The 20,098-nt window shown below is 40.2% G+C and overlaps 2 protein-coding genes and 3 gene segments (V, D, J or C); all 5 read right to left on the bottom strand.

Annotated features, from left to right (window-relative positions):
• Positions 1-324: 324 nt before the first annotated feature.
• LOC122862238 lies at positions 325-3,198 on the bottom strand. The gene is made up of 4 exons (XM_044167585.1): positions 2,724-3,198; positions 1,923-2,647; positions 1,496-1,801; positions 325-719 (listed from the first exon to the last, which is right to left on the bottom strand). The coding sequence occupies exons 2-4, from the start codon at positions 1,972-1,974 to the stop codon at positions 325-327; spliced, it is 753 nt and encodes a 250-aa protein (XP_044023520.1). The 5' UTR covers positions 1,975-2,647; positions 2,724-3,198.
• A 2,662-nt stretch (positions 3,199-5,860) lies between these two features.
• Positions 5,861-6,951, bottom strand: LOC122862179. The segment is given in 3 exon segments: positions 5,861-5,987; positions 6,113-6,385; positions 6,655-6,951. Coding segments are annotated over 3 exon segments (501 nt in total).
• Positions 6,952-8,466: 1,515 nt separating this feature from the next.
• On the bottom strand, positions 8,467-12,194 carry LOC122862178. The gene is made up of 4 exons (XM_044167498.1): positions 11,569-12,194; positions 11,127-11,444; positions 9,236-9,920; positions 8,467-9,012 (listed from the first exon to the last, which is right to left on the bottom strand). The coding sequence occupies exons 1-3, from the start codon at positions 11,618-11,620 to the stop codon at positions 9,496-9,498; spliced, it is 795 nt and encodes a 264-aa protein (XP_044023433.1). The 5' UTR covers positions 11,621-12,194; the 3' UTR covers positions 8,467-9,012; positions 9,236-9,495.
• A 1,092-nt stretch (positions 12,195-13,286) lies between these two features.
• Positions 13,287-14,784, bottom strand: LOC122862237. The segment is given in 4 exon segments: positions 13,287-13,399; positions 13,629-13,700; positions 14,260-14,559; positions 14,721-14,784. Coding segments are annotated over 4 exon segments (549 nt in total).
• Positions 14,785-18,703: 3,919 nt separating this feature from the next.
• LOC122862236 lies at positions 18,704-19,413 on the bottom strand. The segment is given in 2 exon segments: positions 18,704-19,149; positions 19,241-19,413. Coding segments are annotated over 2 exon segments (498 nt in total).
• Positions 19,414-20,098: the final 685 nt, after the last annotated feature.

Genomic DNA, 20,098 nt, shown 5'->3' with positions numbered 1-20,098 from the left:
TGAAAATACAATGAGCCAACACTTGAGATCTGAAAGGAGGAAATTACATCAGAATCTCTGAGTCATTAGAGAGTCATGGGAGGAGTTGTGTTTGCATGCTTGAGGTGCACAACAGTGTGTATCGGTGTCCAGTCTGTCTTCTGTTTGATTCATACATCATGATTTACGCACTTTTTCAGTTTGTCTCCCACATTGCTTTTATACCTTTTTGTTTGTCTTCTCAGAGCAGGGATAGAAAACTACAGCAGCTGAAACATGCTGTTGTGTGAAAACAGACTTTTTGGTCTCAAATACAAACGTCACTACCTCTTTTTGTCAAGCAGTTTAGGTTTGATGCAGGTGCATGTTTGATACTGGGCCACCAGCTTTTTGTAAAGGAGCCAGAGGAGTTGAAACACTGTGCTGACTCGCTGCACAGAAGTACGTTGCGCTGTCTGTTGGGTTTATGTTGGAGATAACAAGCTGAGCTCGGCCCTTTGAATGGCCCGTTATGTTGAAACGTGCTTCAAAGTTGTTCTCGAGGTTTGGTTTTTCATAATGAAGCAGTCCGATCAGCTCCATGGCCCTTTGGCCTCCTGCTGCTGACCTGTGCCTGTACCAGAGCATGTAGGGATAGTTGTTGTCTCCATGGTAACACTCAAGACGGGCTTCTTCTTGTTCAGGTTTTATCAGAGAATTTACAGGTGTTTGCTGGATCATAAGCGATGATAAAACAATGTCTAGAGGACAAAAAGAAAAGCTGAAGGTAAACAGAAAGGTCTATTAGTGTCATGAGAAACTACACACGTTGTGACTCTTACCTGTGAGCAAAGACAGAGAAAAAAACAAAATGACAAACATTTTAAATATATATATTTTTGCTGGATAGAGAAAAATCCTCATGTAGTCATAATGTTCTCTGTGGTGGCTCAAAACTTAACTCTGACTTAAACAGAGCTATGCAAAGTTGTTAATGAAAATAAATTGGTGTGAAATCTTCCCTTTTTATTGTACATTTGTAATGAGGAAGGAGGAGCTTACAACTCTCTTCACGTCTGTGTGTGCTATCACTGCTCTCTGCTGTTCAGTGTTTTGATTCTGATTCATACAGAGATGATCTGAGAGAATCTGTGAACATGACACAACAAACATGAAGCAAGTTAAAACATTACTATGACTGTGAAATAACTCAATATGTTTTTGTGACTTAAAGTAAGAGTAGAGAGAGCTAAAAATCAAAAGATAACATTAATCTATGTCTGCTGGAGTTATGGTATTCTTACAAAATATACATTTCAGGAAACTAACTTTCTTGATTTTTCTCATCATTCTCTATCATTTTCTTTTACTTCCTAAATGGACACAGTAAAATGTACCAACAACAGAAATAATGAAGTCTGAGTTTTTTTCCTTGTGTCACATGGTTTCAGTGGTTTCCTGTTGGTGTGCTGTTATCTGCTGGATCATTATGGAGGTTTTTGTATGAGAGAGTCACTGTCTTTAACACTGTGCATACTTGCTGCTCCAAAATATTCTCCACTGTCTTCAGGGTGCGTCAGGTTCAGGATGTGAAGATAAGCTGTTTTCTTTCCATCGCCACTCACTTTAAAGTGGCTTTGAAATGCCGGCTCAACATTAGGAGTCTTATAATACATATAGCCAATCAGCTTTAGGGAAGTGTCTCCTGCTGAACGCTGATACCAGAGAATAGTGTCATAGCTCGGGATTTGATGTGTGAAGCTCAGGTTGACTTCACCGTTTGGTTTCATCAGCAGTTCAGGTGGGTTCTGAAATACTTGTTTTTCTTTACTGAGGTAAACTCCTGTGAAGAGATCAAGACACAGTGTTAAGTAGTGCTTATGGATACCCTATTAAACACTTAAGGTTTTTGAGAGTTAATTCCAAATTGAATTTTAAAAAATGGCTTCATGAATGTATAATACCTTTAAAGCAGAAGACAGTGATGATGGAAACGATGAAACGAGATGGCATCATGTTGAATGTGAAGAACCAGCTAGAGTCTCTGCTGTGCTTTGTGTATCAGAAGGAGGGGCAGGAAGTGATGTAGAGATGTAGAGCATAAGTTGACACTGAGAAACTTTCTTTCATTTAGTCTCTGCCTTATTTTTTTTGTTCAATTACACTCAAGGGTACTGAGCATAATTGCACTAGGCAATTTTGTCATTTCACTAACAAAACTTATTTGCTGTCTGTGCTTCCTTGTGGTTATGACATAGATTTAAAATATATATATATAGACCTCCCGTTTACTCTTTAACCTACATTCAGAGTGGAGGGGTAAAGAGGTTTTTGTCAAGAGCAGATGGATGTTTGATCCACTGTGCCTCCCTGGCAGCACAGAAGTACGTTGCGGTGTGTTTGTGTGCTTTTAGATCAGTAATGGACAGTGAACCATTTTTTTGGTCTCCACTCAAATCTCCAGCTAATTTGAAATGTTTTCTAAACGCCTCTTCCACGCTGTCGTTTTTGAACTGTGCATATCCATATCCAACAAGTTTCAGAGCCTTGTCTCCAGGTGACCGCTGGTACCACAGCATCACTCTGTAGTCCCTTTGTCCATGTGTGCAGAAAAGCTGCACATCATCACCAGCCTTTCTGACGACAGCAGGAGGAGACTGATGGACCTGAACTCCCAGAGAAATACCTGCTGTAAGGACAGATTATAGATTTTAGATGGGAAAATAAATGCAGTGCATCTTACTGCAGAATGAAGCAGTTGTTACCTGTGAGGTAATAGCAGAAAAGAAACCTAATCATCATGTAGAGATCTGACATGGAGAACTGAGTTACTCTAGTCATGGATGAAATGCAGTATTAGTTAAGTGATGACAGGGTCTCTGCTGTAGTGCTTTCTCACTGAGTCATGTTTAAGTAGGAAGCAAATGCAATGTAGAAAGGAGGAGTGGCTTCGTGTTACATATCAAAGTGATATCTATATATGATCCTCCATAAACCTAATTCCCCCACAAAAATGTTTTGCTTTCGACAAACTTCATTATATTTTAGAACTTGTGCTTGTCTGGTTTAATTAGACTAAACCAATAAAATAGAAACACAGTTGCATTAGCTAATGATGATATGACTGCATCAAACCAAAATACAACCACAAAAGCAGGTGTCTGGGAGCAGTTTATTCCATGTCTTATTCAAAACCACTGAGAAAAGATCGTGGAGAGTTTTTGTAAAGTTCAGAGGGGATTTTTGTCAGCGTGCTTCTCTAGCTGCACAGTAGTAAACAGCACTGTGATTTTGTCTTACAAGTTTGACTATAAGAGAGCCATTTTTTGCTGTACTCCCCCCCAAATCTCCAGACATTTTAAAATCCTCTTCATATGGCTCCTCCATTGTAACAGCTTTGTTGTACAAATATCCAATGAGTTTCATAGCTGTGTCTCCAAGTGACCGCTGGTACCAGAGCATCACCCTGTAGTCAGTTTTATCATGGCTGCAGAAAATCTGCACTTTGTCACCAGGTTTAGTGATGAGATCAGCGGGAGACTGACGGACCTCAAGACCCAGACAGCCACCTGGACAGAGAAAAAAAAATTATTTACATTGTGATGGACAATATAATAAAATGAAAACAATTCCACATTAAAAGGAATTAATACTTTTTTCAAGTTATTACCTGACAGGCAACAGAAAACTACAAGGCAGATCATTTTGTCTTCGTCAACATAGAACATATAGGCTATTTATAAGTCTTTTGACGACGTATAAAGCTGTGTGACAAAGTTTTGTGGATGTCAGTTTCTAGAGTCTGACATGACATCAAACTTATCACTATTCATGATGAGAATAAACTAATTGCTCTGCTGAGATGACTGAGGTTTAAAGAGGAAAAGGAAGTGATGAAGAAGCACTGTCACTGTACACTAGTTGGCAAAGGTGAAAACTTCAAAGTAAATGCAGTTTGCTGGGAGGAGCTCTCCCCCTGAGTAAAGAATCATGTTTAATATTTTTGTGACTTGTGGCACTGCATTAACAGTGTTCTAATCTACACACTGTAATGCAAAATAGATTTACTGCTAAGCTACAAAACAAACAATGTGACAAATAAAAATAAACTGACTATATTTCTCCACCAACGTGTTTAACAGATTATGGTTACTTAGACAGTACAGCCCCTATAGGATTTATGAAATACAGTATTTCACAAGCATTGATCTTGCCCAAGGACGCCTTACTGCATTTAGATAAAGTAGTGATGAGAATGCATCTTTGCGACTCCTGGTGGCAGAAAAGAGAACGATGAGAACAAGAATGTTAGCATGTGTTAGCCTGGAGGATAGCCTCTGCTGTTAGTGTTTGAGGAAACACAAGTGCTTATTTTTACTCATCAAATTGATATTATCATGTTTCTTTCCTGGTGATATGAATTGCACTTAAATAACTTGTCTAGTTAAATTTAGAAACAATGAGATAGAAACAGTCACATTAGTTAATACTGATATGACTGCATCAAACCAAATTACAACCACAAAAGCAGGTGCTTGGGAGCTTATCTCATTCAAATTCACTGATGATAAAGAATTGTGTGGAGTTTTTGTTCAGTTCAGAGGGGATTTTTGTCAGCGTGCTTTGCTAGCTGCACAGTAGTACACTGCACCCTGCTCAGGTCCTACAACTTGGGTGATTAGAGAGCCGTTCTTTACTGCATCTCCACCCAAATTTCCAGATATATTGAAATGTTCTTTATATTGGCCTTCCATTGTGAAATCCTTATAGTGCAAATATCCAATGAGTTTCATAGCTGTGTCTCCAGGTGACCGCTGATACCAGAGCATCACCCTGTAGTCAGTTTTATCATGGCTGCAGAAAATCTGCACTTTGTCACCAGGTTTAGTGATGAGATCAGCGGGAGACTGACGGACCTCAAGACCCAGACAGCCACCTAGACAGAGAACAGAAATAAAGAATGAATTTACTTTGTGATAGATGATAAATTTAAAAATGAAAGCATTTCCACATTGATATTAGCTAATTGTCTTCAAACAAGTTAGGCCTATTACCTGACAGGCAACAGAAAAAGAGAAAACGCATCATTTTGACTTCCTCAAAATAATACAGGTACTCAAAAGCCTTTAGATAACATGCCAAACTATGTATCACAGAGTTTTAGGGTTTTAAATTGCTGGGATCTGGCATTAGATCAACCTGACTGTCACTGTGAGTGATGGAGATCCAACTGATGCCTTTACTGAGCTGACTGAGGTTTGAAAAGGAAAGGGAAGTGAAGATGACACAGCATCACTGTATGGTGGCTGGCAGAGATAATGGCAGAACATCAAGAGCAGCTGGCTGGGAGGGGTCTGTTCAGGTTCTAATTCAAAGCCATAACTGTTGATAAAAGTTGGTTTAGAGTTTTTGTATAAAGGAGAGGGGATCTGCAGTCAGTGTGCATAGCTAGCTGCGCAGTAGTACACTGCACTGTGCTCAGGTGCCTTTAGGTTGACTATAAACAGAGAGCCGTTCTTTGCTGTTTCTCCACTCATATCTCCAGTGATATTAAAATGTTCTTTGAAAGACTCCTCGTGTTCTATGTTGCTATAATACACATGTCCGATGCGTTTCAGAGCTCGGTCTCCAGGGGATTTCTGGTACCACTGCATGAGTGTGTAGTCAGTCCTTTCATGGCTACAGACCAGCTGGACTTTGTCTCCAGGTCTTCTGAGAAGAGCTGGAGGAGTTTGGTGGACTTCAACACCCACACAAACCCCTAGAAAGAAAGAAAGAAAGAAAGAAAGAAAGAAAGAAAGAAAGAAAATGAATGAACTGTGTAGAAACTATAGATTAAATGATTATTCCTGAATGATAAAAGTGATTACCAATGAGCCAAGATAAAAAGAATAACGTTGACTGCATGTTGACCTCCTGTCTGAATGAGCACACAACACTGAATTGCTCTCTCTAAATCAGCTACATTAAATGCCATAGTGGTGCACGTGTTGAACTGAGGAGTTTTTCTGGTGCTCCAGCTCCACCTACTGGAAAGATATAAAAATCAAAATGTGGTTTCTAATACACTCACCAAATTTGTTGTCAACCAGTTATTGTTCAGCTGCTCAGCTTCTCACATCACTGTGTTTGCTTACAGCACAAAAATACACACCGCTGTCTTCAAGCTGCAAGTCTTTCACAGTAAGAGCCCCGCTCTCAAAGTTCTCTTTGATGGCTGAATATTTGGTTTGAGGGGCCCCCCCATAGTCTGGCTGTCCACCAGAAACTGTGTAGACAATGAGGGTCATGGTCTCCCCTGGACGCTGCCTGTACCAGTACATCTGGTTATGACCAGCATCTTTGTTGTGGCTGCAGATCATCTCTGCAGATTTGGACACATATCTCCAGCTGACTTCAGGGTATTGGGTCACACCCTGGCAGTGAACTGTGTGGAGAAAATACAGAATTCAATATAATTTGTATTCCTTTTGGAAAAAAGGTGTTTTGCTTTAGGTATTACATGCAGACATATGAAAGGTGAAAAACATTAAACATATTTTACTTGTCCACAGATACTAAAAGATTGTCAGCCCAGTTTTTTTCAGAATTTGAGGCTGCATGTAGGTCTCCATCTGCCTGTCTCCATTTAAATAGATAATTATAATAAATAACTATAAAACCTACACATCTGTTGCACTGTTTAGTCCTTGTTACCTTGAAGCCACAGAGACGAAACTACAAATATGATGAGAATTTGAGTCGTCATAGTGATCCTCTCAAAATGAGATGCAGCCACAGTAGACATGGCGAATGTCTGAGGCTGCTTTTTATAATGGGAGGTTAAAGGCATTGCTCCACAGGAGGGACCTCCCATTTTAATCTCTGATCTTAATCAGAAGAAAGACCAACATTGGTTAGAATGGCTTATTCCAGGTGCAAGAGGCTGTGAGCTGTGATACAGAGTTGAAAAAATATGATGGGGAGGTTTTTGCACTGAAGAGCAGCGATATGTTGCACTGTGTCAACTAGCAGCACAGAAGTACACTGCACTGCTGCTCAGGCTGAGTCCTTTAATTGTTAATGTGCAGTTCTGGTCTTTGTTTGCATTTCCCTCTATCTTCACATCTCCAAGTCCAGGCTCTGGTGTTCCACTGTTTCCTAACCGGTATCCCAGGAAGTGTAGCTGTCTGTTTAATTGCTTGTACCAGAAGATTCGATCATAGTTTTGAATACTGTGTGAACAGCTGATTGTGGCCGTTTCTCTTGGTGTCTTGTACATGTCAGCTGGAGTCTGGTAGACTTTGTCGCTGAGAGAGGAACCTGTTGAAAAAGGATCAACAAAGCATCAGACAAAATACATCATGAGCATAAACACTGGTGAATTGAGAAACTGATTAATATAAAATGTAAAATAATGCAAAAACACAGCTGAAGCAGCAATTTTGATGACATTACCTGAAACCAGAATAGAGTTAAAAGTAATGCAAAGGAATAAGATGATCATTTTGTGTTTGTCTGAGTGTTTAGTTATTTTGACAAAAATACGATCATCAATTTGTTGTTGCAATGAATGAAACAGTTATACTGAGTATTTCCTATCTTCTTTTTTGAGTAAACCCTCCCAAGTCATTGTGGGCGGTGTCATTGTGCATCCTACTCTTCTAAAAATTATAACTCTCATGTTAACTACCACTTACACACCCCTGGCTCAGTATTAAGATCTGAGTAATGACATACTGAGGAGGGAACACAGGTGTAAGGGGCTGTGAGCTGTTATACAGAGATGAAAAATGTGACGGGGAGGTTTTTGTACTGAGGAGCAGCGATATGTAGCACTGTGTAATCTAGCAGCACAGAAGTACACTGCACTGCTGCTCAGGCTGAGTTGCTCAATTTTTAATGTGCAGTTCTGGTCTTTGTTTGCATTTCCCTCTATCGTCACATTCACTCCAGTCTCTGGTGTTCCACTGTTTCCGAACATGTATCCCAGGAACTGGAGCTGTCTGTTCTCCATTTGCTTGTACCAGAGGATTTGGTTGTAGTTATCAATACTGTGTGAACAGCTGATTGTGGCTGTTTCTTTAGGTGTCTTGTACATGTCAGCTGGAGTCTGGTAGACTTTGTCGCTGGGAGAGGAACCTGTTGAAAATGGATCAACAAAGCATCAGACAAAATACATCATGAGCATAAACACTGGTGAATTGAGAAACTGATTAATATAAAATGTAATATAATGCAGAAACACAGCTGAAATAGCAGCAGTATAGGAGACTGGCTGTACACAAGCAAATCTATCAACAGATTTTGTTGAAAACTTGAAAAAGAACATTTTAAATCATTTTGATGACATTACCTGAAACCAGAATTGTGTTAAAAGTAATGCTTAGGAATAAGATGATCATTTTGTGTGTTTGGTTATATTGAAGAATATAAGATAATAATCTTGTTGCTTTAAATCATTGTGTTTTATTCAGTGTATCAGCAGTTACACTGATCATTTCCAACCTCCTCTTTGAGTAAACCCTCCTATCAGCAAATCAACATGAGGTCATTAGGTGGGTGGTGTCATAGTGCATCCTCCTCCACTAAATATTATAACCATCATGTCAACTACCACTACACGCCACTGGCTCAGTATAAAGGTCTGATTAAAGATATACTGCCACCTACAGAGAGAGGGAACACAGGTGTAAAGGGCTGTGAGCTGAAGTACAGAGATCAAAAATGTGTGATGAGGTTTTTGTACTGAGGAGCAGCGATATGTAGCACTGTGTAAACTAGCAGCACAGAAGTACACTGCACTGCTGCTCAGGCTGAGTCCTTTAATTGTTAATGTGCAGTTCTGGTCTTTATCTGCACTCCCATCCATCTTTACAGCCACTCCAGTCTCTGGGTTTTCGTTGTTTTTATACATGTATCCCAGGAACTGTAGTTTTTTATTCTTTGATTGCTTGTACCAGAGGATTCGATCATAGTTCTGAATACTGTGTGAACAGCTGATTGTGGCTGTTCCTTCTGGAGTCTTGTACATGTCAGCTGGAGTCTGGTAGACTTTGTCACTGGGAGAGGAACCTGTTGAAAAAGGATTAACAAAGCATAAGACAAAATACATCATGAGTATAAACACTGGTGAATTGAGAAACTGAATAACATAAAATGTTAAAAAAAATCCAGTAACAAAGCTGAAGCAGCAGCAGCAGTATAGGAGACTGGCTGTACACAAGCAAATCTATCAACAGATTTTGTTTAAATTGTGAATTCAATTTTTTGACAATAACAATTTTGATGACATTACCTGAAACCAGAATAGAGTTAAAAGTAATGCAAAGGAATAAGATGATCATTTTGTGTTTTGTCTGAGTGTTTGGTTATTTTGACAAAAATACGATCATTAATTTGTTGTTGCAATGAATGAAACAGTTATACTGAGTATTTCCTATCTTCTTTTTTGAGTAAACCCTCCCAAGTCATTGTGGGCGGTGTCATTGTGCATCCTACTCTTCTAAAAATTATAACTCTCATGTTAACTACCACTTACACACCCCTGGCTCAGTATTAAGATCTGAGTAATGACATACTGAGGAGGGAACACAGGTGTAAGGGGCTGTGAGCTGTTATATAGAGATGAAAAATGTGACGAGGAGGTTTTTGTACTGAGGAGCAGCGATATGTAGCACTGTGTAATCTAGCAGCACAGAAGTACACTGCACTGCTGCTCAGGCTGAGTCGCTCAATTTTTAATGTGCAGTTCTGGTCTTTGTTTGCATTTCCCTCTATCTTCACATTCACTCCAGTCTCTGGTGTTCCACTGTTTCCTAACATGTATCCCAGGAGCTGGAGCTGTCTGTTCTCCATTTGCTTGTACCAGAGGATTCGATCGTAGTTATCAATACTGTGTGAACAGCTGATTGTGGCTTTTCCTTCTGGTGTCTTGTACATGTCAGCTGGAGTCTGGTAGACTTTGTCGCTGAGAGAGGAACCTGTTGAAAAAGGATCAACAAAAAAACACATAATATATGATCATGGGATATGAGGGTGACTCCTCGTAAATGTAAAAGTAAAAGAACGCTCAACAGGAGCTTTCGATGATAACATGTGAAAAGAATTTTCAAAACCTGTGTTACATTACCTGAAACCAGTATGACATTAAAAGCTATACAGAAGACAATTATCATCTTGTTGTGTTTTAGGATTGAAGTTAAGAATATCCTTGTTATTGGTACTGTGTTTTCATCAATCTATGGGCAGTTGTACTGAATATTCACACCTCTGTTGCTGGGTAAACCCTCCCATCAGGAAAAACAGTTTAGTTGGCTGGTGTCATAATGCCTTTTCCTCTTCCTGAACTGCCATTACACACCACAGACATACTGTACTGCCACCAAATGAAAGGCAACAAAATAAGACCTGAAATGAACCCTGAAACCCAGGTGCAACAATACAGCAGAAAATATGTTTGTTTGGTGGAAGTACAGCTCTGAGTCTGAATTTTGCAGTTCGGCAGGAAGCAGTGCATTTTCTTTTGGTCATTTTTGTTTTTGTGAGGTTGTTACTTTTGTTTGTGACAATTAATGCAGTAACTTTGGATTAAGTTGATGAACCATTAACAGTAGCCTATGACAAAGCATGTGTAACTTAGTTGCTGCATAATGTTTGTCTATCAAATGACCTCTTATCTTACCTTAGTAAGTGTAATGAGGGTCCAGGAAGTGGACCTTGAGTTAATATTATTTTGTCAAGGTACTGTTTCTATTGTAAAGAATTAACTTTTCACGCCAAATTTCGCAATGAAAAGGTTTGAAAGTTTAATGGAATTTATAATGAAATTATAATTTAACACTGTGTGAACCCAACAGGAAAATAATTAGAATACAACAAAATCAAATAGGAAATCTAAAAGAAATGTCTGGAAAACATTCGGTTAGATTATAGAGTACATAAGGTGTTACATTCATTGTCCATCATTTAACACGTATTGTGTCATTATCAATCCTGTAAAAAAACATTTCTCAGTCATATGTTGAAATGCTCTTTCATTATTTCCACAAATAATACTGATTGCTAACAAAAAAGTGCAGTCACAAATAGTCACAGATATGTGTGTTAGTCTAGAGCTCCCTCTGTAGTCCATCAAAGACACTGTTAGCATCTGTTCACATGGGTATTTGTGCAGCTGTCTAAGTCACCTGTATCACTGTGTTGACTCACAGCACAAAAATACACTCCACTGTCCTCAGGCAGCAGCTTCTCCACTGTCAAAGATCCGGTCTGAGCATTGTTTTTCGTTGCAGGAAATTTGTCCTCACTGAAGCCACTTTCATATTTATGTGGGGGAGTTGTAGTTGTGAGAACTATTTGCTTCATCCTCTCCCCTGGTAGCTGTCTGTACCAGTACATCTGGACAAAAGTAGCATCCTTAGTGTGACTGCAGTTCATTGTGGCAGACTGACCCTCGTCCCCCCACAGCACGGGGGTCTGGGTGACATCACGCCCATCAATTAGACCTGTGGGGGTCAAAAATCACATGTCATGTTACAGTGCCACCAACGAGTCCTCTGTAAAAATCATTAGTATGAATTTAAAGTAACGGCTTCTCCTCTCAGTGCTCAGCCTCGTAATGTACAGTACCTGTAATACAGAGCAGAGCTGCAGAGAGTTTGATCAGACCAGCTGTGATCATTATTGTGTTCTGAGCAAAATGAACTTGGAGACCAGAGTCACTGTCAGTCTGTGTGACGTTACAATAGAGATATGAAGAGATGCAGGTGGGAGTGTCGCTGTATTATGTGATGATCTGTGGTTGTACTTGAGGTCCCCCTACAGTAGAGCAGATATATACAGTTAGTAAAAGTGCGCTGGGGTTTTTGTTCAGCTTTCACATGTGTCTGTATCACCATCAATTAGACCTGTGTGTAAAACGGTTAGGTTAATAGTGAACATTTTTAAGTATACCACTTTAAAATCATTGTCACCCTCTGCTGTCATCTCAAAAATAATAGTTCAACACTATAAAACACTTAAGTTCTTAAAGTAAGTCACCTTTCATCCAGAGCAGAAATATTAAAAAGCTGAGGAGACCATGTTTAATGATGTCCATGTTCTGGAAGTCAGAGTCTCATATAAATCTGTTAGTGTAGTTACAGAGATATTTGAGGGTGGGAGTGTTTCTGCAGTGTTTGACGTTTTCTGATCCTGTTAGCTGCTGTTTTCAAAATTCGCATGCTGAATCAAACTAACTGGGAGTACAGTATTTGTGGTACTAGAGGTCCCCCTACAGTACATGGAATGGAGGGATGGAGTTGTGCCAACAATGCAGCTCTCTGTAGTTCAAGACTCCATCAATCAATATCATAGACATTATGTTCTGCATGTCCAAGGATTATGACAACTATAAAAAAAAAAACAACTTCGTCCTTCACCCTCCATGGGTGGTCTCATCCTTCGAACTCGGGTCCTCTACCAGAGGTCTGGGAGCTTGAGGGTTCTGCGCAGTATCTTTGCTGTTCCTAGTACTGAACTGAACCTAGTACTTTGGGGGTCACTGCCCCGAGTGCTCCGATGACTACGGGCACCAATGTCGCCTTCACCTTCCAAGCCTTCTCCAGCTCTTCTCTGAGCCCTTGGTATTTCTCTAGTTTCTCATGTTCCTTTTTCCTGATGTTGCCATCACTTGGTATTGCCACGTCAACCACAACGGCTTTCCTCTGCTGTTTGTCCACTACCGCAATGTCTGGTTGGTTCGCCATTACCATTCTGTCAGTCTGTATCTGGAAGTCCCACAGGATCTTGGCTCGGTCATTCTCTACCACCTTTGGAGGTGTTTCCCACTTTGACCTCTGGGTTTCCAGTCCATACTCTGTGCAGATGTTCCTGTACACTATGCCAGCCACTTGGTTATGGCGCTCCATGTATGCTTTCCCTGCCAGCATCTTACACCCTGCAGTTATGTGCTGGATTGTCTCAGGGGCCTCTTTGCACAGCCTACACCTTGGGTCTTGTCTGGTGCGGTAGATCTGGGCCTCTATTGCTCTGGTGCTCAGGGCCTGCTCCTGTGCAGCCATGATGAGTGCCTCTGTGCTGTCCTTCAGTCCAGCCTGCTCTAGCCATTGGTAGGATTTCTTGATATCAGCCACTTCAATTATGTTCCGGTGGTACATCCCGTCTAGGAGTTTGTCCTCCCATGATGGTCCCCTCCTCCAGCACCTCTATTAGAGGTGCTGGAGGAGGGACTATTAGAGACTAGTAAATTGCTAAAATAAACTTTATTTCATATGTCACAAACAGTGTAGTGTCAGAAGAGGTCAACACTGTGTCAAAACAGCCGATAAAATCTTCTAGGGCTCGGTTTAGCTGGAGGCTGGCTGCAGGTGTTCAGGAGACTCAACATCTTGTTTGTCTGGCAGACACTTAAAGGAGAGTTTTTGTATTGACTTGAGGGGAATCTGCAGCACTGTGCTGACTGGCAGCACAGAAATACACACCACTGTCATTTAATAAAAGATTGGAAATGGTGAGGCTTGAATGTTTGCGGCCATCTCCATCAAAGCTGATTTTTTCTTTCACATCCTCCTCTGGGTATGGGGTGTTCAGATTCAGATATCCAAGGAACTTTAGCGCTTTGTGTTCATCTTGTTTGTACCAGAGAATACGATCATAACTTGTTATGCTGTGTGAACAGTTGATCCCACTGTCAACAGATTGATCAGTTCTCTTAATGATGAAAGGAGGTGTTTGGAGGACACTGTTGCTGTTAGAGGCACCTGTGGAAAAAGCAGACACGATTTCAAACAGTCATTAAGCATTAGCTGTGCAGTGTCTTACTCTGTTTGGAATACTCACCCTTATTCACCGGCAGATGAAGGAAGCACAATATAAAGACCGTAGATATCATAGTAAAGAAGTTTAATAGTCAGACTCTAGCGTTAGCTTTCCTTTCAGCTCAGCAGCTGTAGACAAAAGCACATCACTGTCACAATATAACAAACAGGGGAGGTGTCAGTGATCTACATCACAGCTTTCACTTTATCAGCACTGTGTTGATATTGTAATCTATGGAAATGGAAGTCTTTAACTTTCATTGTCTGAGGTTTGTCTCCCCCTGCAGGTGTGAAAAATACTGCAGGTGTCAGTAAGTGATGGTTATTTCAAGTTTAACATTGACACATGCCCCTTTGTCATGAATAATATTTTATTATGTCAAACAATCTTAACTTATATGCAGTTTCAGTATTAACTGTGTTACCAGGTAATGACACTAGATTTAGATAAAAGAGGTTTTTGAACAGCCTTTCAAGTTAACTGTGCCACTGTGGTCCCGACCCACTGCACAGAAATACAAGCCTTTATCTTCTGGCACCAGATTCTTCACTGTGAACGTCCCACTGTGAGCGTCAGGCTTGGTGGCTGAGAATTTCTCATCTTTGAAGTCTGCTTCAAAGTCAGGTTTGGTGTTTGCAACAGTGAACACTATTAGTTTCACTGCTTCTCCTGGTAGCTGTCTGTACCAGTACATCTGGTAATAGTCAGCACCCTTGGTGTGGCTGCAGTCTATTGTTGCAGTGTCACCCTCGTCTTTCCACAGTATGGAGGTCTGGGTGACACCATCGGCAGCAGTTCGACCTGTGTGTAAAGCAGTACAGAGTACCACAGCTGATATTTTGGATTCGTACGATATTCTTTCACACTTCCAAAATGACAGAATATTCTAATGAGAGCAAAAACTTAAAATGTAAACTTGTTTTTTTAAATCAGCATCCGCAGTTGATTTCATTGTAAATTACCTGCAGTCCAAAGCACAAAGACGGACAATCTGAGGAGGCCTCGTTTAGTGATGATGATATCCATGACCTGTCAGACACAAACTGCCAGAGTCTCATTGTAAGTACAGACATGAAGCGCTGCAGGTGGGAGTGTCACTGAATTGTGTGACGTGATCCTGTGAGCTGCTTTATACAAATGTACATTGTCATTAAAGGTGTAGTATAAATGGTACTGGAGGTCCATCACTGCCCTGTAGATTACCTGTACTTTAGATCAGTAACACTGACAAGCTAAAGATGCCCGATTTGATGACGTGATGCATTTTATGATGTGCAGAGTTGAAGACATTTTCAAAAGAGAAGATGGACGATCATCCTTCCTTACTGAGCAGTGAGGAATTTTATTTATTTTTTTATACCTGCGATCAAGTCAGATTTTTAAACTCTTCACAGGGAAGTTTCTTTCTTCTATACCTGAAAGCGACTGCATGAGGCTGGCAGTTTCAGATCCAACACTCTTCAGTTCACTCACCTTTTAAGTTCTATTATTCCTGTTGTTAATGAGAAACGTTCACAACCATATTAGAGACTAGTAAATTGCTAAAATAAACTTTATTTCATACGTCACAAACAGTGTAGTGTCAGAAGAGGTCAACACTGTGTCAAAACAGCCGATAAAATCTTCTAGGGCTCGGTTTAGCTGGAGGCTGGCTGCAGGTGTTCAGGAGACTCAACATCTTGTTTGTCTGGCAGACACTTAAAGGAGAGTTTTGTATTGACTTGAGGGGAATCTGCAGCACTGTGCTGACTGGCAGCACAGAAATACACACCACTGTCATTTAATAACAGATTGGAAATGGTGAGGCTTGAATGTTTGCGGCCATCTCCATCAAAGCTGATTTTTTCTTTTCGCATCGTCCTCTGGGTATGGGGTGGTCGTATACAGATATCCAAGGAACTTTAGCGCTTTGTGTTCATCTTGTTTGTACCAGAGAATACAATCATAACTTGTTATGCTGTGTGAACAGTTGATCCCACTGTCAACAGATTGATCAGTTCTCTTAATGATGAAAGGAGGTGTTTGGAGGACACTGTTACTGTTAGAGGCACCTGTGGAAAAAGCAGACACGATTTCAAACACTCATTAATCATTAGCTGTGCAGTGTCTTACTCTGTTTGGAATACTCACCCTTATTCACCGGCAGATGAAGGAAACACAATATAAAGACCGTAGATATCATGTTAACGACGTTTTGATTTTAATCTATCAGCTTTCCTTTCCGGTCCTGTCAGCTCAGCACTCGTGAACGAGAGTGCCTCACTGTTAGAGTATAATGATCAGGGGAGGTGTCAGAGAGGGGTCTACATGACAGCTTTGACTTGATCAGCAGGGAGGGAGTAGTGTTATCTTGATGTTGTAATCACTAGAAGTGTAGGTTGTTATCCTCCATTTCATTTGTTAAGGTTTGTTTCCCCCTGCTGGTGTGAAAAATACGGCAGCTTGCCTCAGTAACGACAACACCTGAAGTAAAAGTTTTGTGGAGTTGCATCCTAAAAGTTGTTTTTCCATTTCACAGATATTTACAAAAACTATGCCGTATAGTTATTTCAGTTCAGTGCTGCAGTTTGTGGGAGCGTCACATGATTCTGTACCCTGGTCTCCTCTTCAGCCAGTATGTGTAATATTTAGTTCATTATCAGATGTCGCCCTGCCAGTATATTTGAGATTCTGACCACAAATAAAAACAGCACCTGCAACATTTGTTTCTCACTATACTTTATTATTGTGTATTCTTCATTTAGTCCTGTCATGAACTACTGTTGATTGTTTCAGAGGCTTTTCAGTAATTATGATTAAATCACTTTGTAACACTGACGAGGCTGAGGAAGACAGATTTTATGATGTGATGTGTTTTGTGATCTTTAAAACAGAATATGGAAGATATTTCTGTACTGGCACGACAGTAAACTTACGATCAAATCTGATTATGCAATTCTTTTTTTACCAAAAGGTAGGCCTGAAACAGACTGTAGGAACCAGAATAGTTTGGATGTCTGGCTTTTATCAGCTCTCTGTAGTTCAAGAATCGATCAATCAATATCACAAACATTATGTTCTGCATGTCCAAGGATTACATCAACTATATATATATATATATATAAAATAAAATGACAGGGAAGTTTCTTTCTTCTAAACCTGAAAGCGACTGCATGAGGCTGGCAGTTTCAGATCCAACACTCTTCAGTTCACTCAACTTTTAAGTTCTATTATTCCTGTTGTTAATGAGAAACGTTCACAACCATATTAGAGACTAGTAAATTGCTAAAATAAACTTTATTTCATACGTCACAAACAGTGTAGTGTCAGAAGAGGTCAACACTGTGTCAAAACAGCCGATAAAATCTTCTAGGGCTCGGTTTAGCTGGAGGCTGGCTGCAGGTGTTCAGGAGACTCAACATCTTGTTTGTCTGGCAGACACTTAAAGGAGAGTTTTTGTATTGACTTGAGGGGAATCTGCAGCACTGTGCTGACTGGCAGCACAGAAATACACACCACTGTCATTTAATAACAGATTGGAAATGGTGAGGCTTGAATGTTTGCGGCCATCTCCATCAAAGCTGATTTTTTCTTTCACGTCGTCCTCTGGGTATGGGGTGTTCAGATTCAGATATCCAAGGAACTTTAGCGCTTTGTGTTCATCTTGTTTGTACCAGAGAATCTGCTGATAACTTGTTATGCTGTGTGAACAGTTGATCCCACTGTCAACAGATTGATCGGTTCTCTTAATGATGAAAGAAGGTGTTTGGAGGACACTGTTGCTGTTAGAGGCACCTGTGGAAAAAGCAGACACGATTTCAAACACTCATTAAGCATTAGCTGTGCAGTGTCTTACTCTTTTTGGAGTAATCTTGTGTTTCTCACCCTTATTTCCTGGGAGATGAAGGAAACACAATATAAAGACCGTAGATATCATGTTAACGACGTTTTGATTTTAATCTATCGGCTTTCCTTTCCGGTCCTGTCAGCTCAGCACTCGTGAACGAGAGTGCCTCACTGTTAGAGTATAATGATCAGGGGAGGTGTCAGAGAGGGGTCTACATGACAGCTTTGACTTGATCAGCAGGGAGGGAGTAGTGTTATCTTGATGTTGTAATCACTAGAAGTGTAGGTTGTTATCCTCCATTTCATTTGTTAAGGTTTGTTTCCCCCTGCTGGTGTGAAAAATACGGCAGCTTGCCTCAGTAACAACAGCACCTGAAGTAAAAGTTTTGTGGAGTTGCATCCTAAAAGTTGTTTTTCCATTTCACAGATATTTACAAAAACTATGGCGTATAGTTATTTCAGTTCAGTGCTGCAGTTTGTGGGAGTGTCACATGATTCTGTACCCTGGTCTCCTCTTCAGCCAGTATGTGTAATATTTAGTTCATTATCAGATGTCGCCCTGCCAATATATTTGAGATTCTGACCACAGACAAATAAAAACAGCACCTGCAACATTTGTTTCTCACTATACTTTATTATTGTGTATTCTTCATTTAGTCCTGTCAAGAACTACTGTTGATTGTTTCAGAGGCTTTTCAGTAATTGTGATTAAATTATATTATTACATTGTATTATACCGTACATACTTATCAACCTCTAAATCCACTTTGGTACTTACACTTATTTTAGCTTTTATACTTATATCCACTTTGTACTTAATTTATCTCACCTGTATTATAGTATATTATATTTGAGTTGCTTAGTACTTCTATTCCTGTGTGCATTGACGTGATAGTGAGCAGCTGTAATGAAAGAGTTTCCCCTCGGGGATCAATGAAGTATTTCTGATTCTGAAATTAGTTCATATGTTTACTATAGATCAGCTCATCATTTCTTATAGGGTTCATACATGCCTCTTTGTCTTCATTAATAATGGTTTATCCATATAGTTTATTAGCACAACAGCTAAAGTGGGTAAACAGGAACTCGTTATGACGCTTAAAAAATATACAATACAATGTCAAACAATCCTAAGTTGTAGGTGTTGTAATGCAGTTTCAGTAATAACTGTGTTGTTGAACAGTTGTTGAAATGTTTTCTCCTCTGAAGTCTGCTTCACATGGGTATTTGTGCAGCTGTCTAAGTCACCTGTATCACTGTGTTGACTCACAGCACAAAAATACACTCCACTGTCCTCAGGCAGCAGCTTCTCCACTGTCAAAGATCCAGTCTGAGCATCGTTCTTCGTTGCAGGAAATTTGTCCTCACTGAAGCCACTTTCATATTTATGTGGGGGAGATGTAGTTGTGAAAACTATTTGCTTCATCCTCTCCCCTGGTAGCTGTCTGTACCAGTACATCTGTTGATATGAGATGTCCTTAGTGTGACTGCAGTTCATTGTGGCAGACTGACCCTCGTCCCCCCACAGTATGGGGGTCTGGGTGACATCACTCCCATCAGTTAGACCTGTGGGTGTGCAACATAAAATCATTAGTATGAATTTAACGATGAAGTAACGGCTTCTCCTCTCAGTGCTCAGCCTTGTAATGTACAGTACCTGTAATACAGAGCAGAGCTGCAGAGAGTTTGATCAGACCAGCTGTGATCATTATTGTGTTCTGAGCAAAATGAACTTGGGGACCAGAGTCACTGTCAGTCTGTGTGACGTTACAACAGAGATATGAAGAGATGCAGGTGGGCGTGTCTGTGTATTATGTGATGATCTGTGGTTGTACTTGAGGTCCCCCTACAGTAGAGCAGATACATACAGTTAGTAAAAGTGCGCTGGGGTTTTTGTTCAGCTTTCACATGTGTCTGTATCACTGTGCTCACTCACAGCACAGAAATACAAGCCTTTATCTTCTGGCACCAGATTCTTCACTGTGAACGTCCCACTGTGAGCGTCAGGCTTGGTGGCTCCAAATCTCTCATCTTTGAAGTCGGGTTCAAAGTCAGGTTTGGTGTTTGCTGTAGTGAACACTATTTGTTTCATTGCTTCTCCCGGCAGCTGTCTGTACCAGTACATCTGGTTGTAGCCAGCATTCTTGGTGTGGCTGCAGTTAATTGTTGCATTTTGACCCTCGTCTTTCCACAGTATGTCAATCTGTGTGACATCATTCCCATCAATTACCTGTGTGTATAACAGTAAAAGTTACCAATTATAAACTTTTACTCAGCATTTTGGATTCCGTTGTTGTCCGAGATCACTTCCAACAAACTAACAATCAATTATAATGAAAGCAAAAACATGAAACAATAAAATAATGTAAACCTGTAATTATTAACAGTTGATTTTATTGTAAATTACCTGCAGTCCACAGCAAAAACACTGACAATATAAGGAGGTCTTGTTTGATGATGATGATATCCATGTTCTGTTAGACAGAAACTGCCAGGGTATCATAGTTACAGAGAC

Source organism: Siniperca chuatsi, linkage group LG15 (assembly GCF_020085105.1).
Source record: "Siniperca chuatsi isolate FFG_IHB_CAS linkage group LG15, ASM2008510v1, whole genome shotgun sequence".
In the NCBI taxonomy this organism is placed as follows: Eukaryota; Metazoa; Chordata; class Actinopteri; order Centrarchiformes; family Sinipercidae; genus Siniperca; species Siniperca chuatsi.
This window is presented reverse-complemented; position numbering and strand designations above follow the sequence as displayed.

What these genes read in the sequence shown, in the direction of transcription:
- LOC122862238 (XM_044167585.1), bottom strand. Translation starts at nt 1,974, where the DNA reads ATGATGCCATCTCGTTTCATCGTTTCCATCATCACTGTCTTCTGCTTT. An exon ending in CACTGTCTTCTGCTTTAAAG is followed by an intron (nt 1,802 to 1,922) that starts GTATTATACATT and finishes ATCTCTTCACAG; the next exon opens with GAGTTTACCTCAGTAAAGAA. An exon ending in AGAATATTTTGGAGCAGCAA is followed by an intron (nt 720 to 1,495) that starts GTATGCACAGTG and finishes TTTGTCCTCTAG; the next exon opens with ACATTGTTTTATCATCGCTT.
- LOC122862178 (XM_044167498.1), bottom strand. Translation starts at nt 11,620, where the DNA reads ATGATCACAGCTGGTCTGATCAAACTCTCTGCAGCTCTGCTCTGTATT. An exon ending in AGCTCTGCTCTGTATTACAG is followed by an intron (nt 11,445 to 11,568) that starts GTACTGTACATT and finishes TGACCCCCACAG; the next exon opens with GTCTAATTGATGGGCGTGAT. An exon ending in GAGTCAACACAGTGATACAG is followed by an intron (nt 9,921 to 11,126) that starts GTGACTTAGACA and finishes CTTTTTCAACAG; the next exon opens with GTTCCTCTCTCAGCGACAAA.